Here is a 16977-nt window from a genome sequence, read left to right on the forward strand (position 1 = left end):
TATATGCTTATAATACAACATTCAGTTTATACTGATAAAGTTTACTATGATTTATTATATAAGCGTTGATAGGAAAAAATAAAATCCGTGAAATAAAATTATTTTCAGAATCGTCTAAAGGGAAGTAAAAACAGAGCATCAGGATTTGTGGGCACAGTAAAGCAGTGCCAGTGGGAAACCTCCTCTGTTGGCAGAGGGAAGGTTTAAATCATTGGTCTCAGCTTCAACCTTGAGCTGTTAGTAAAAGAAAAGCAGATTAAACCCGAAGGAAGTAGGAAAAGAGAAATAAAAATCACAGTGGAGATCAGTGCAAAAGAAAGCAGAAAAGCAGTAGAGAAAATCTGTTCAACTGAAAGCTGGTTCTTAGAGCAGACCAATAAAATGAATAAACATACAGATTTCTTTTCCTCTGGTTATACGCCCATTCGCGTAGTCACTGGATGGGAGGGCCCTTCTGCTTTCTAGTTCTGAGGCACATATGTCCTGAGGTATATCTGTCCTGTTCCCCAAGTGGCCGCACAGAAAGAGAAACAGACACCACTTCCCAAATCAGGAATGAGCAGTGGCATCCGGAAGTTTCTAGAGACATGAAGGGAATAGCAAACAAATATTACAAACAACACGATGCCCAGATATTGGAGAACTTTGAAAAAAACAGACACTCCTTGAATGAGAGAGTGGAGCTTCTCACGTAAGAAGTGAGTCGGAATAGCACCGTGTCTGTTAAAGAAACTGGATCTGTAGTTTAAAACTTTCCTACAGAGAAAGCCCCAGGCCAAGGTGGCTCCACTGGTGAATTCCAGCACGCCACTGAGGAAATGGCTGTCGGACGAGCACCATCGTGTGTCGTCAGGTGAGACCAGCAGGGACTATCCCGACGCCAGGCCCAGACAGACTCATTATAGACCGTGTCCCTCGTGAAGACTGACACACACATTCCAAACAAAACCTCTGTATATCAAATTCAGCCACATGTAGAAAGGCTGATAACTCATGACCCATAGCCCCGTGGGATTTATTTCGGAGTGTAAGGTGGTTTAATGACTGAAAAAAAAAAAATCATTGAAATTTACCATATTAACAAAAGTAACAGCAAAAGCTGTATCACCATTCTCAAACATGACGCAAAGAAAGCATTTGACAAAACCTAAAATCTATTTCAGACTTTTTTGAAAAGCTCTCAGCAAACCAGTCACTTCCTCAGCATGACAAACAACATCTACAGAAACTGCTGCAGCCAACATCACACTTCATGGTGCAAGTCTAAGATCAGGAATAGGACTAGGTGGCAGCCCCCGTCACTTCTCTCCAGCGGGTACCGGAAGCCCCCGTAGTACAAGAGAAACAGAGGTGTCCTGGTTGGAAAGGAAAAAGCATAGCTGTCTTCCTTTTCAGTCAAGATGATTCTTTTTGTAAAAAAACTGATTGAATCTATTTAAACACACATACACACACACACACACACACACACACACACAAAAAAAAAGCCCACAAACCTACTAGTGAATGAGCTTAGTAAAATTGCAAGTTATAAGGTCAACACACAAAAATCTATTTTATTTATATTTACTATTGATCAACCACGAAAAGTTGAAATTAAAGTAAAAAGCAGGGACGCCTGGGTGACTCAATGGTTGAGCATCTGCCTCTGGCTTGGGTCATGATCCTGGAGTCCCGGGATCAAGTCCCACATCAGGCTCCTCGCATGGAGCCTGCTTCTCCCTCTGCCTGTGTTTCTGCCTCTCTCTGTTTCCCATGAATACTTTTTTTTTTTTTTTTTTTTTTTTTAAGTAAAAAGTGGGCAGTCCTGGTGGCTCAGTGGTTTAGCGCCGCCTTTGGCCCAGGGCGTGATCCTGGAGATCCGGGATCGAGTCCCACATCAGGCTTCCTGCATGGAGCCTGCTTCTCTCTCTGCCTGTGTCTCTGCACCTCTCTCTCTCTCTCTCTTTCTCTCTCTCTTTCTCTGTGTGTGTGTGTGTGTCTCATGAATAAATAATCTTTAAAAAAAAAGGTAAAAAGCATTTATAACAATATCGGAAATATGAAATATTTAGGAATGGATCCCAGGAAAAGAGACACAAGACTTGTATACTTGAAGCCACAAACTACTGGCAAGAGAAATTACAGAAAATCTCAATAAATGGAGAGATCCTGTCATGGGTCCTGACTCGAAAATCCACAAGGAAATGCAAAGAACCTAAAATAACCAAAACAGCTTCTTTAAACAGAGAAGAAAGAAAGAAAGAAAGAAAGAAAGAAAGAAAGAGAGAGAGAGAGAGAAAGAAAAAAGAAAGAAGTTAAAGAGATGTACCAACTAGCACTATCTGATTTTAAGACTTACCTACGTCTGTAGTAGAGCTGAAAGCAGCATCAAAATGGACAAATAAATCAGTGGAACCAAATGAGAAGTCGAGGGTAGACCCCTACATACGTGGTCGGCTGATTTTCAACAAAGATCCAAATAGTTCAGCTCAACGGAGAACAGAGCAGGTTTTCGTCCTGCAGTGCTGGGACTATTGGACATCCATGTGCAAAAAAGTGAACCGCAGTCTACACCTGGTACCACATTAAAAAATTAACTTAAGGGGTGCCTGGGTGGCTTAGTGGGTGAAGCATTTGCCTTCGGCTCAGGTCCTGGGATGGAGCCCCACATCAGGCTCCCTGCTCAGCCTCTCTCTCTCAAACAAATAAATAAAACCTTAAAAAAAAAAAAAAAAAAAAAAAAAAAAACCTCAAAATGGGAAAACATTTGCACATCATTTATTGGATCAAAAACTCATAGTAAAATTATATCGAGAACTCTCAAAACACAATATGAAAACAAACACACAGACCAGAAAATGGGCAAAGGGTTTAAATAGACATTTCACTAAGGAAGTAGTTTGCTGGCAAGGAAGCACCTGGAAAGATGCTGGACGTGGTTCTGCACACGGCGGGTAAAACCAGTCAGACACCAGCACGCGCCCATTAGAATGTCTGAAACGAAAAGACTGTGTCCCCTGTGGGCACAGATTCGGAGGAATGCAGGTGGCACCCCTGCCCTGGGAAGTGGTTCTGGTCTCTTGAAAGCATACATCCGTTAAAAATTGTGCACAGTGTTACAGCAGCTTTATCTGTAAGAGCCGAACACCGGGAATAGCCCAAGTGACCATCGACTCGTCATTGAGTAAGCCAACGGTGATCTGTCCACACAGCAGAATGCTACTCTGCCAAGAAAAAGGAATATACCCGCCCCAAGATAGTTACATTGAGTGAAAGAAGCCAGGAGAAGAAGGGTGTATATACTATGCGACCCCATTTATGTAAAATCCTAGATAGCACAGATTAGCTGCTGCCTGGGGAGGAGGGGTTCCCGAGGGGCACAAGGAAACTTCTGAGGGCGGAAATCCCCTTACCTTGACTGTCGGCACGGCTCCCTGGGTGAGGACATACGGCCACAGTTACCAAAATCTGTGCTTATAAACGTGCAGATTCCATTTATCACTTTGACCTCAGTAGGGATGTTAAAAGTTTCAAATTGTGAAACAGTCTATGGACAACTGTACCACCTCTTCTAGATTTTTCAATCCAAGAAAGAGAACAAAATGTGGGGAGCTTGTTCCAGATGAAGACTCATAATGTATGACCAGGAAGTGCAGGTCTGGATCCCGGACCCCGAACCAAAAGCTGTGAATGGCCATTGTTTGGACAGTTGGGAGAAATCTGAATATGGACTGAACATCAGATAATAGTGTGGTACCGAAGCCATATTTCTTGAGTGTGATCGTGGTTTTGCGGTTATGTAAGAGAATGTCCTTTTTCTTAGGAGAGTTTCCAGGCAAAGCGTCACGCCATCTGCAACTTTGAGAAAGTGCAGACAAGCACAGGGGAGGGGAGAGGGAGAAAGCAAACGTTGCAGAATATTCATTTTAAATTAAATTGTCCTTCAGGTTGTGGGATGGGGGGGAGGGGTCACACGTCAAGAGCGGGATCACCGGAGGATGAGAAAGAACATAAAATGTGGCCCAACCTGCGCTCTCCGCGGGTGGCCCTGCGAGAGGGTGCTGGTGGCCATGCTTGGGTCATCCCTCAGACCCCTCGTTATCCCCTTTCTGCTAATTAACCACATTGGGGGCTGCGGGGTGGGGAGGAGAAGGTCACTTAGACGCTCCTGTAAGCTAAGCTGCGGTTAATTGGGATTTTTCTCGCAGACGCTGTCAGTGTGCAACTCAGGCAGACTTTTCCAAGTTACCGTTAATAAAGTTTTATTTAGAGTGCCACCAGGGTGCCAAGGGCACATTGTCGAGAGCTTGGGAAAACGTTCTGTGTCATATTTATAAAGCCGATCCAAATTTGGGGGTCCAGAGGGCTTCACCGTGTGTGAAGCTGTCATGGGGCCAGGAAGGAACAGGCTCTGTGAGTAAAAGCGGAAAGAGGCTGAGCAGAATCTCATTTCTGTGTCCCCGGTCCCGCAAGCGCGCTCCGCTCTCTGCAGAGCAGGCCCGTTGCTGCTCTTCGGCTCTGATGCCACCAGCCTCGCTTCCTGCACCTGCACCCCCTCTCCCACCGCCCCCTGCAGCCTCACACACAAAGCTCAATTGAGAAAATGAGCGGCCATAGCTCTCTCTCCCATCCTGTGAGGACCCGCGTCACCAGATTCTGAGTGTGACCAGGACGGCCAGAGAGTCTGCAGTCCAGAGCCTGCCCTCCTGCCGGCCGGTGCCTGCCAGGGGCTGGCCCGCTCGGGCCCCCGCACACCTCGCCCCATGCCCGCCGCTGCTCCGTCTCCGAATGCCTTCTCCCTACAGGTTTTCTCTTAAGAAACTGCTCCTTAGGTGATATTTACAGAAACCCCAAGACGGTAAATAGAGCCCCGTACAGCCCACCCCCACTTTCCCCTGCGGGTGGAATCCTAAGGAGGCCGTGTCAGCACGTTGTCGTTATTAGCCAGAGTCCACGCTTTGTGCGGCTCTCCTTGGCTCTCCTGGCGTCACATCTCCCCAGGCGCCTCTGGGCATCCCTGGTTTCGGGTGGCCCAGCAGTTGTGGGGGTGCTGGGGCCGTCCCTCCATCGGGATGTTTCTGTGGAGACTACGCCGCAGCAGTTAGTTCTGGGAGGAAGAGCACAGGGCTGACGGGCCCCCTCATCACCTCACAGCGCAGGTCTGTCTGTGCACTCAGTGTGACTCGTCACCAAGGATGAGACCACGCCACCCAGCTGGGGTGCCTCCCCATGTTGCCCCGATCCCCCTGCATGGAGGATGTGACCGGCTTTGGGTCCCAGGTCAACCATGATTCCTTTACTCACTTTCATTATTACTTTTTTTAAATCTGAGTATCGTTCTTTTAATTTCTCTCCCTTATTGCTGGGTTAGGCTTATTGTATAAGGTTTGGTGGTGGAGTTGTTTTGTTTTGCTTTTGCACTCCTGGGATTTCGTGTACTGTGTGTCTCAGTTCCCCGACTGCACCTGCCACCTGCCCTGCGGCCCGGCCCCTGCGGGCAGGCGGAGCGGAAGGCCTGTCACGGCAGGTGTGCAGCAGCGGCACCGAGGCCCAGGAAAGGCGCAGCTCCACGTCTGGCTTGCTGTGGGCCCTTGATGAACGTTGCTTATCCTCCCCGCCTCCCCATTGTGATGTCAGTAATTGAATTGCTTCGAATCCACTTAATTTCCAAACTATAGGTTATAAAGTGCAGAAAATAAACTAAAGTCTAGATAAAATAAAGTTTCAGCATCGAGGAGCACGAGTTTGCATGTCACACAGAGAAGCTGTAGTCAGCCAGGAGGTGCTGTGTAAGTGGATTTGGGCTGCTGTTTTTATTGTTTGATAAAACAGCTGTCATGCAGAACGGCGCCCTCCTAGTTAAATGAGACGGCTGCGTGTCGGAGGCCCTAACAGAGGGCTTTACTGCAGGGAGATGCAGGTCCACCCTCGAGGGGCCCTGGACAGCTGTAGACCCAGAAAGCAGAGCCCCCGCCCCCCACGTCGCAGGAGCCAGGGCCGCCCCTTCCAGCCCCGGTTCAGGCCCTGGAGGCCATCTGCCCGGGAAGAGGCCAGGTCCAGCCAGATGTGCACTTTGGTGAGAGGCTGGGTGGCCGCTGAGTATGTCTGTCTGTCTGTGGCAGGAGGAGACCGTTGCTTTCGGATGGCCCTGGATTTCCAGGAGTGAGATGGAGAGCAGCAGGAGGAGGCTGGAGGCTGTCAGCCCCGCTCACCGTCAGGCCACTGGGCCCCGCTACAGGCGGACAGGTCTGGGTGCGGACGGGAAGGTGACAGATCACCCTTTGGCAGCAGGAACGGGCGCTGTGACTCAGGCTGCAGGGGACTTCCTGGTGAGAGGAGGTGAAGCGTCAGCCCGACACGAAGGGCAGTTGAGAGAGAGGCCGTTTTTCTGGGTGATGACTCAGGGGCCCGTGATTCATTGTCAGGCTGGGCTGAATCGCTGGTTCTGCAGAGCTGATCGGAGCGAGGATGGGGACGAGGGTGCTGGTCAGCCTGAGAGCACAGCCTGCGGGACTCCAGCCTTACATGTTTAGGGAGAGGGCAACCGCAGTTTTGATACGGGGAGTCTGCAGTCAAGGCTGGGCTTCTCCATGGTCCGGGAAGCACCAGCTTGGACTGTGAGGCCGCACCTGGCAGTGCCCTGGGCTCCAGGCTCTGGGTGCAAGCCCGCAAGACAGGCGAGGAGAGGCCAGGCCTTGCTCTCCTGGCTCTGCCTCTCGTTCCTTCCTCCTTTCACGGGTGGCACGTGTGGACTCAAACGTCCACACTGGAAGCAGTTACTGGGTGTGATTAGCGTCTGTGATTAGGAATTGTAATACTTCTCTGTGTACACATTGGCTTTTTTATTCCTTCAGCAAATGCTTTGTAGGCCTCTGATAGGAGCCAGGTTGTGCTACATTTGGGGACCATACAGGGTAATAATATAGGGTCCTCGTCCTCAAAGAGCTGAGAGTGTAGCAAAGCGGGGGTGAGTGGGAAGAGCTAACCCAGAGGTCGTGATGCAGGACGTCCAGTGAAAGAAGCAAGAAGCAGATCCGGAGGCCGGCAGGGCCGCCTTGAGAGGCTGTACCTGAAGGATGCTCTGATGCCTCCAGTGGGGGACAGAGGGCCTGGAGCCGAGACACACATGGTGAAAACAAACTCTGCCTGCAAGCACCTGGTGTGAGGGGGAGAAGACCAAGAGACGACATTTTGGTCCAGAAGCATTTCTCCATCACCGCTGCCCATCCTGCTGCTGGGCAGTCAGCACCAAGTGGTCAGGGCTGAGCATGACCCTCGGGGACAATTTTAGGGCCTGGCTGGGATACGAGTAGAGCAATGCTATAGAAATTAATCAGATCGTTCAAAGGAGTCCAGGAATCTCAGATGAGCTCCAGGAAACACGGGGGCCAGTCCAGCAGAAGGGCCAGCTCTGGGATGGAGCCACTCCTCGGCCTAGACCAGAACCACCCAGAGCAGAGCAGAGTTCCCCTGGGCCAGGTGGATGGAGATGCAGGAGCTGACGGTTATCCAATAGGCTGAGCAGGTGCAAAATTGAGGGGAGGGATGGCCCAACGTCCCCAGAAGCATTAGGAAAAAAAGCGAAACAATAGGTTTATGGTGAGGAAATGTAATCGAGCACGTAGCTGGACTCACCGGTGAGAAAGGTTTGCTTCTGTGTAACACGCTAAGTGTGGACTTCACCAGTGGCTACGGCAAGATCGTATTGGAGAGTTGGGGCAAACAAAGTCAGAAGTGCAAAAGCGAAATCCTCATCTTCCATGATGGAGCAGTAGATGTCTACAGTTGCTAAAAAAAGACTAGCCATTATTTTGAAAGCTAGAAGTAAACTCGTAAAAACCTCTCCAAAAGAATTGAGATTGGCTGCCTTTGGGGAGCTGGACCTAAGGGTGGGAGGAATAGGCCGCCGAGGGCCGTCCTGCAGCTCCTCCTCCCTCCCTGTATTCCTCTGGTAGAAACAGCAGCCTTCCAGGCCCAGAACAGGAGCAGCCCGACCCTGCCGCCGGGTAGGAGCCTCTGAGCCACGTAGCTCCGCCAGGGTGGGAGCGTCCACAGCCGTCAGGGAGAGAATTAGGTGACCAACTGGAAGCTTGTGTGTCCCCTGTCCACCGAGAGAATGGAGAGGATGGACTTTAAAAGCCTCTTCAGTGGGCAGCCCTGATGGCCTAGCGGTTTGGCGCTGCCTTTGGCCCAGGGTGTGACCCTGGGGTCCCAGGATCAAGTCCCACATCAGGCTCCTTGCATGGAGCCTGCTTCTTCCTCTGCCTGTGTCTCTGCCTCTGTGTGTGTGTGTGTGTGTGTGTGTGTGTGTGTGTGTGTGTGTGTCTCATGAATAAATACATAAAATTTAAAAAAAAAAAAAAAGCCTCTGCCGTAAGGGAAGTGATAAAGGTGCACGCAATCTGGACCGGCCTTGGTTTGGGGCTCCGGCTCTGCCCCCCACGGACCTCGGCAGGTCACTGCCTATTCTGACTTTGGCCTCCGTGTATCAAAATGGGAGTTCCAACCACTTCCTCTTGAGGTGGCGATGCAGAGCCGGTGCTGGGCTATGTCTCCGGGGCACAGGGCACGTAGTAGGGCCCAGGCACTTAGATTCTTGCTGCTGCTTTTGTTAAGAATAAGATAGACGTACAAGTAGGGCAGACCTAAGAACATGCAGGGAACTCGCCATCTATTAGGTCACAAGAGAAACTTTTAAGAATTTCCAAAAAGTAAGGGTGCCTGGGTGGCTCAGTTGGTTGGGGTCTTCTGCCTTTGGCTCAGGTCATGATCTCAGGGTCCTAGAATCCAGTCCTGCGTCAGGCTCCCTGCTCAGGGGGAGTCTCCCTCTCCCCCTCCCCCTCCCCTCCCCCTCCCCCTCCCCCTCCCCTCCCCCTCCCCCTCCCCCAGTGCATGTGTGTGCGCGTGCTCTCTCTCTCTCAAATATATAGAAATCTTATAAAATTTTTTCAGAAAGCAGCAATAGTACAGACAGTGTGCATAGTAGGATCAGAAATGAATAACAGTAACTGAAAACAAAATAAGCCTTCCAACTAGAATTTTATTTTTTTTAAAGCAATTGCCTTTGGTCTTGTGTCAAAGGAAAAATATGGAACAAAACTAGAGTCTCCAAAACCACAGATATTGAAAGTAATGCCCATCAGACCCACGGACTCTAGCTAAAGCCACATTCAGAGAAGAACATGGCAACCATACGTCCCCATGCCACCTGACAGAAGCAGAGAAGAGTAAGCAGCCTGCTAGGATGACACCGTGAAACAGAAGGAGCTCTAGACACACAGGAAAAAGCTGGTAAAAGATCAAAGGACTTTTCTGAGTTCGCAAAAAAAATAAAATAAAAACTTAACAGTAAATGAAAAGCTATTTCTTGGGGGGAAATCAAGTTACCTGATGAAGGGGACAGAGCGCCATTAGGAAGGGACAAGGGAGGAAGAACCGCAGGAAGAAGAGCACGGTGACTCATGAGATTATTTTGTGCATCCTTGAAAATGCAGCCATAGCCTGGATACAGCACACTTGTAATTCCAGGGAACTACAACTGATCAAACTGACTGCGAAGAAGTGGAAGGTTCAAACAGGCCAGCTTCCCTACACAGACCAGGGAAGGGGCCAGAGAGAACCTGGCCGCACAGCCGCCCCCGGGGCTGCAGAACCCCAGCAGCCCTCACCCCCCAGGAGCAGCGGAAGGAAGGCAAGCAGCACCGGGCTGCTCCCGGGGCACATGGGGCACCGATGCCCAAATCTAAAATGCACAACTGCGTGAATGTGCCTAAATGCCACCCAGCCGTATGCTTCAAATATGGATAAAATGGTGAATTTTATGTTTCATATGTGTCACCACACACAAAAGACTGAATAAGTCCACACACAAAAGCAAACCACAAGGCCCCTGTACCCAGCAGAGCGTCCCGAAGGGACAGCACCGTGTTGCCCAGCGGGCTCCTCCCGGGTGCGGGGCTGGCTCCCTGTCATCCTCGAGACGTTAGTAAGCAGAAGGCCAACATCGATCTTGTGAAGGAGGAGAACCACACAATACAAGAGCATCCCGAGCTGCTTCTCGAACATCGAAAATAGTTTGGTATCAGCCCCAAAGCCAGCATCATACTTAACAGAGAAACCCAGAAAACAAAAAGCAAGCAGAATGAAAAGCCACCGTCATGCAGAGGCCAAAACTAAAGGCACAGAGACTAGAAAAGTAGAAGTAAACCACTGCAGCTGACACACGATGCACCTGGAAAGCCGAGTGGAGTCCATTTGATGCTGCTAATGAGGGGCGCTACGAGGCAGGGGACTCAAGATTAACGTACAGACATCACAGGAAGGTACGTGCACCCTAAATCTGGGGATAAACCTGAGACACGAACACCGTAAAACATTCCTGAGGAATGCAGAAATCTACCCGAACAAATGAAAACATGGGCTGTGCATTCACAGAAGGATTCGTCATCGTCAGCATGTCAGTGTTCCCTAAATTAATTTAAGCTTTAATACAATCCCAATAAAACTACCAGCAGGTTCCTTTTCCCCCTCCCTCTTCTCTGGAACTAGACAGACACGCTCTGCACTTCCTGTGGAGAAATGAATAGGAATCGCCAGGGAGACTCTGAATAGGAAGGAAAATGGGAAGGAGCTAACCCTACCAGGCATCAAAACTTAGGACAAAGCCTCAACAATGAAGAGTGACATGGGGTTGGACAGATCATGGACAGACAGGCAGACAAATGGGCTCCACAGAGATAGGTCTCAGTGCGCGCACGGCACTGTGTAGTCGAGTCAGCAGCTCAGATCAGTGCAGCAAGGATGATGGGCTCCTGAATTTCTGGTGTGAGGGTAGCTAGTGATCCGACTGTGCACCCCAAACATCAGAATTGACTTTAAAGAGATAAGTTGTTTAAGTATGAAGAATAAAAGCAGTAGAAGAAAACCCAGGCAAATTCTATTTTAACCTTAGAGTGATTAGTCCTTTCAACCATGATTTAAAGTCTCCATGTCTTTGAAAATTAATAGATTTGGTTGCATAACAATAAAACATTTGCATGGGGGAAAAAACTAGCAAAGTCTTAAGACAAAAAATTGGAGGGGGATGGTATTTAAAACTCTCCCTGGTGAAAAACCAGCCATCATATGTAAAGAGCTCCAAGAAATGAAGAACAACACTTGACAGTCCAGCAGAGAATTGGTCAAAAGATGACCATGACCTAGCAATTCCCAGAAAGAGAAATACAAGTGAGCCTTACTTACTACTTACATGTAGGGGAAGGGAGTCCTTCCACCATGAGGCACGGGTGCAGCAGGGTGGCACCAAATACGGGTTTTCACTTCTCAGATGGGCGAGCCCTCAGGTGTCTCACGGCAGGACGCACTGCAAGTCGGCAGATGCATTTGTCCCGCGATGGGGCCATGTTGCTTGTGGGAATTTACAGCCTTGCCCCCGTGGGCCTGACCGAGCCACGCTCTCCTCACTGCGAGGAAAAGACACTTCCCACGTGGCCAGGCTGTCGTACAGAGAGGGAGTGGTCCTCGCATTTAAGAAAAGGGTGGCTTGGTCTCTGTGTTCACGTCCCCTAGGTTTCCGTAGAGAAAAATCGGGAGAATCAATAAGAAACTAACAAAGCACTTACACTAGTGGTGGAGGGAGGTTTACACTTGTATCTTATTTCACATTTATTTTCACTTTGTATCCAGATGTCCCTTCTCCACATTAATGTATAATCATGCTGAGTCTCTGCAACCCCTGCAGAGACAGAGGAAGGGAGCCGACTTCTCCATCTCTGCCTTTCGGTAGCATTTTGATTTTTCATCGTGTCAATATATTTACAAATTTTGGAACATGTACTAAAAAAGTAGATTGAAAGTGTGAAAGCATTCACATGTGCCAGTGATTTTTCCCATTGGTCCCAGTTGTTTACAACACACATGGTGTGTCTTCATTCCGAGGTTTACCTCTGACACAAGAGCATCCAGTGCAAGAATATTTTTTTTCCATGTTTACTTATTAAGTCATCTCTGCACCCAGTGTGGGGCTTGAACTCACAACCCCGAGATCAAGAGTCACAGGCTCACCCAGACGAGCCAGCCAGCTGCCCCATATATTTAAGCATTTTTGGCATTGGGGGGGTGGGGGCAGAGGGGGACATGACACGTCACCAGGGCGCAAGGCGTGCAGAGGCAAGTGGGTCCCAGGGTAGCTGCCAGTGGACCTGCTGCCGAATTTGTGAGGTGCTGTGAGCTCCTGTGACCAGTAAGCAGAAGTCCTGCCCTGGTCTCATTTTCTCAGGCACCTCTGGTTATATGACCTTGCGCCTTTGCTACAACTGAGCGTGTGCACATCCCACCACCCCGCCATCTCTGTGGGCACCTGGTACCCGGCACCTGGGGAACTGCCACCCCACAGCCCACTCTGGGTCTTTTCTCTTACGTCGGCCTGAGCTCCAGGACCCATGTGGACGGGAAGCATGACTCTCCCTCTGGGTGGGTTTCTCCGGGTTCAGAGCACGTCACACGCAGCCGTGCCCACTGGTGCTCAGGGCTGTCCCATCCATGTTCGAGCACCCGTGGAACAGAGGGTAGCTGCGTGGAGGAGGATGAAGAGGGCTCCCAGGTTATCCCACCCGCCTTGCCTCGTACGCTCAGGCTCACAAAAGCCATCCCTGCGGCCCTGCAAACCGTGCCCTCGCCTGGTGCCACAGTGAAACGTGCACTCCCTTCCCTGTGGCTCTGCTTCTCTTCCTCACTTCCCCATCCCTCGTTTTAAACTCCCTGAGATCCCGAGAGAGGAGAACCAGAGCTGTAGCAAGAATTAAAAGCACGTCAGAGTTGGTTTTGCGTGTGGTGGGGCAGGGGCCAGTTGGAAAGGCCATTTTGTACTTGTGCCCTTGCCTCCCCTCCAGCCTACGTGTGTCGTGCCTGCAGCTGGATCTGGGGGTGACAGACACGGCTGGGGAAGCAGCTGCCAAGGGGGAGTCTCAGCTGCCTGAGCCCTGAGGCTCCACGGGGCTTTCCACCGAGCCTGCGCAAAGTGTGCGTCCGTGGGTTGCATTTCTGTGCCTTTGTTGTCGAAAGGCCTCGTGTTTCCTTCCTTCTTATGAGGCAGTCTGCCGGGGCGCGTGTGTCCTGGGTCCCTGCCTGCGGTGTGGACCGAGGGCAGGGGTGAGACGGCTGAGTTGGTGAAAGTCTGAGCAAGCTCTGAGCCAGCTGGCAAGAGACCCCGGCTGAGGACCCCCAGGGAAGGAGGCCCTTGGAGAGATGGCGCTGTCGGCGGTCCTGGCGTGACCACTTCGCTGGGGCACACCCCTCGGTGCAGAATTAGTAGGGCGAGAATTAGTGACCCTGTGGTGCTGTGTGATGAGGCGCGCTGGAGGAGCTCCCCTGTAAATGTGTCGGCCTTGATGTGCCTTCTCGAAGCTCTGCTGTTAAGCAAAGAGAGGGAGGGGCCTTTGTTCTCGGAGGCGGCCGCCCGGCCTTTGTTCTCTCCCAGGCCCCTGTGGACCACGTCTCTACAGAGAGGACATTGTGCTCCCGTCTTTGTCGCTCTCCCGTCACACCTCCATTCAGAGCAGGGAGTCCCCGTGGTATTACCGCAAACTGCGCACTTGATTGGCCTCCCTGGCTCTTGGGGCATCAGCCTGCCGCCCGGAGTTGCTGGCACCCACTGCTTCCTGACCCCCCGCCCCCCAGCCCGCGGAGCTCCCACCTGCACTGCTGAGCCGAGGCCTCCCCATCGGTGTATCAGTGCGAGGACGGAACACCCGGCAGCAGGCCGTGTTGGGGCGGCGCGGGCCGGGGGGGCTCGGTCGGCCAGCAGCGGGGAGCACGTGGTCTTCTCCTCCCGTTGCTGGGAGCGCCCTTCCTCAGCTGCTTGTCCTCACTCCTGCGATAATGGCCTTTGTCCCTGGATGCAGCGGGTGAGATTCCACGTCTCTGGGGACGCATTACCCCAAGTGCTGCTGATCAGTCCTTCCGGGTGTCAGGCCTGGAGCCCACTTAGCATCGTGACCGTGTTCCAAGGGTCAGTCTCTCCAAGCGTAAGAGCGTCCAGGATTTGTGTATCCATCTCAGAGGCTCGTGCCTATGCCACGTGTTTACCTTCGACTCCACGAGTTGAGCACCGATTTTTACATTATGGCTCCAGCAGGTAGCGACGGGAGCAGCCCGGCCTGGGACCTAGCTTCTTGCCTCCAGCTCTGCCTTTAGGTCTCCTCCGTGCAAGCAGAAACCTTTCTTGATGCTATGCACCTGAACCCTGAGTGTCCAGGACACGATCGTCTGAGCCCCTTAAAACCCAGCACTTGCAGGATGCCCCCAAACCTGCCAGCCTGGTGTGCCGTCAGGGCCTCTGGTAACACGGCCGCTGCTTCCGAGCTAGGCTCCCTTCTCCGGGGTCCCAGCTCCTCCGCCCTGGGCATCGCTCACCAGCCCCCTGTTCCCAGGCTCCTGTTTCCTGTGTCCTCATCCAGAGCACCCTCCTTCCCCTCTGTGGCATTGGTTTCCACCCAACATGGGCATGACTCCCATCTAGGTCAGCTAGGATTGCACTCTGCTCTCTGGAACATGTACGTCGACCTTCCTCCTGATGGCTGTCCTTCCCCAAGGGCCTGTGACCACCTCCCCACCTCTTCAGTGATCCTGCCAAGCACTTGGGTCACTCAGTCCCTCTGGCCCGGATGCTGCCAGAACCGTCTCCTCCCATCTCCCGTCTCCGGGGTCATCCCCTTCGCTGTGCTCTTGGTGCATGTACCTCCCCCTTCCGGTCCGGCTCACCCTCCCCTGTGACCCTGCAGTTGTCCTCAAGCCTCTGCACAGCATCCAAAGTCCACAGGATAGACTCACTGCTATCCCTCAGCACAGGCACCCCCTCCTGTCCCTGAGCCCCCCAGCCCCCAGGGTCTTCTCCAAAAACTGAGCAGGGTGTGGGTCATCCCTCCGTCCAGGACCAGGCCAGTGCCTGGCACCCGCGGGTCCTCGAACTTGTGCTGAGCTCATGGACCCACAGCCCCGCTGGTGCACACAGGTGCTGGCAGGTGTGGAGCGGCCTGAAGAGTTGGGAAGAGCCGCACACCTGACAGTTGGCTTACACTTAACGCTGCGGTTACCCCCTCAGGGCTCCTCCTTTGGGGTAAAGAGTTGGGCCTCTATCCCAGGAAGCACCTGCTGAAGAGTGTGGCACAAATGGTTCATAACGATTGTACGCACACAGATTGTCCTGTTTCTAAGTCCCAGCAAAATCCTAAGGAAAGCTTCAGCAGGGGCTGTCTGCAGACACCGGGGAGGGTGTGGGCAGGGGCTGCAGAGGCCAACGGGGCCTCCCAGGGGGCTGGTCCTGCAGCCGGGGCTCCTCCCGTCAGGCAGGCGGAGGCGTTGAGAGAACCCCTCAGCGCTGCCAGCCGTCTGCCGCAGCCGAGGACGCTGTCTGCGAGCAGCCGTTCGAGCTGTTTCACCAAACGAACATTGGGCCTGAGGAAGTCACTAGGACATAAAACGTTCACTGCACGTTCATTCTTCACACATCACGGGAAGCAAAGGGCCCTCCCAGGCACCTGCACTCACGGCTTCTCCCTGTCTCTTTCTCTCCCCAGTCATGCCAAGCTGACCTGGTGAAGGACAACGGTCACAAATACTTCCTGTCCGTCTTGGCCGACCCTTACATGCCAGTAAGCCCACCCTCGCTTCCCCTTCGACAGTCCCGAGATCGTGTCGTTTGTCTCTGCTCCCCTGTCACGCTCTGGGGTACCTGTGGCGAGGGGCTCCCTGCGGGCGGAGGGGCCACGTCGGGCTGAGGGCACGTGCCTCACCTGGGCCCGAGAACACCTGCTTTCAGGGCTTTTTCCTTTCTGCGTCTGAGTAGGAGAGGCGCGCAGGTTGGTTTGGTTGTTGACATTTGTCTCCCTGGCACGTACGTCTCTACAATAGAGTAGGAGCCACTCTCCCTCACAGCCTGTCAACCGAATTAGATTAATGAGTGCTTGCACGTCTGCAGTATGACAGCTCACATGCCCAGTGAAGGTTCTGGAACATGACAAGTTGCCCGTGTGCCTTATGAATCAAGCAGGAAGGGAGGGAGGGGAGGAAAGAAGAGTGAATGTCTAAGTTTCAGATTATTTTGTTTTATTAAAACACTGCAAGAGTAGTAATCTACAACAGCATTTACAGCGACTCCTACAAATGTGTTGTAATTAATCCCTAGACTCCTTCCCTGTAGCAGTTCTGAGCATGGCAGAGAGAACAAAACAGACGTCCTGAGTCGCTCCTTGACATAACTGACTTTTGCCAGTGTATTTAAAGTGTTTTCACAGCCCTGGTGTCCTGAACTAAGTGCTGGTTGCCGAAGAAAAGCCAGAAGACATTAAAAACAGGATCATTGCATAAAAGGCAAACGGTACCTGCATGTTTTAACTTAACTGTGGTAATTCAGCATCATCCTAGGCAGCAAAAGTTGACACTTCATGGAGGTTTGGAAACAGTTGCTTCCCTCTTTTCTGGGTGAGCAAGGATATAGTCAACCAGATGGAAAGGGCCCTGTGCTACGAGTCATGGTGAAGTGGTGAGCGGAGTTGGTACGGGTGGAGCGTCAGGCCCGGACCCATCGATGTTGGGAACCTATAGTGAAATTCCAAAGAGAAAATTGCCAAATGCCAAAAACCAAAGCCAGAAGTCTGAGGAGAGCTATGGTGGGAAGGAAGCACTGACCCTGGGGTCCCCGGCCCAGCAGACCCTGAGTCTGCACTCAGGATGGGGCCCATGCGGCAGCAGTGCAAGAAGGGATCGCTGCTGAAAGCCAGGAGCCTGCTTGGGAACACGGCCCCATGTGTGCACGTCCCAGCCGGGGCAGCAGCCGGGATTTCCAGGGGCCTAGAAGCAAAGGCACAGGCTCCTGCAGGGGTTCGCACAGCGCGGAGCCGAGAGCCGCAGCCACAGGCGGGGAGGAGCACTGGCAGTCACCGATGGGAAATGAGCACCCAAGACCCGGAGTCCTAGAGTTCTCTGAGCAGGACTGTA

The 16977-nt window shown here is 52.0% G+C and overlaps 1 protein-coding gene across 4 annotated transcripts in view; it reads left to right on the forward strand.

The window, feature by feature from the left end:
* Positions 1-16977, forward strand: part of RPTOR (regulatory associated protein of MTOR complex 1) — a 333774-nt gene that overhangs the window by 259004 nt on the left and 57793 nt on the right. For all 4 annotated transcript variants that reach the window (XM_077854547.1, XM_077854548.1, XM_077854546.1 and 1 more), the window contains one exon: positions 15558-15632. In XM_077854547.1, the coding sequence (XP_077710673.1) occupies positions 15558-15632 (75 nt within the window). The remainder of the gene's footprint in view (positions 1-15557; positions 15633-16977) is intronic.

Source organism: Canis aureus, chromosome 16, assembly GCF_053574225.1.
Source record: "Canis aureus isolate CA01 chromosome 16, VMU_Caureus_v.1.0, whole genome shotgun sequence".
Taxonomy (NCBI): Eukaryota; Metazoa; Chordata; class Mammalia; order Carnivora; family Canidae; genus Canis; species Canis aureus.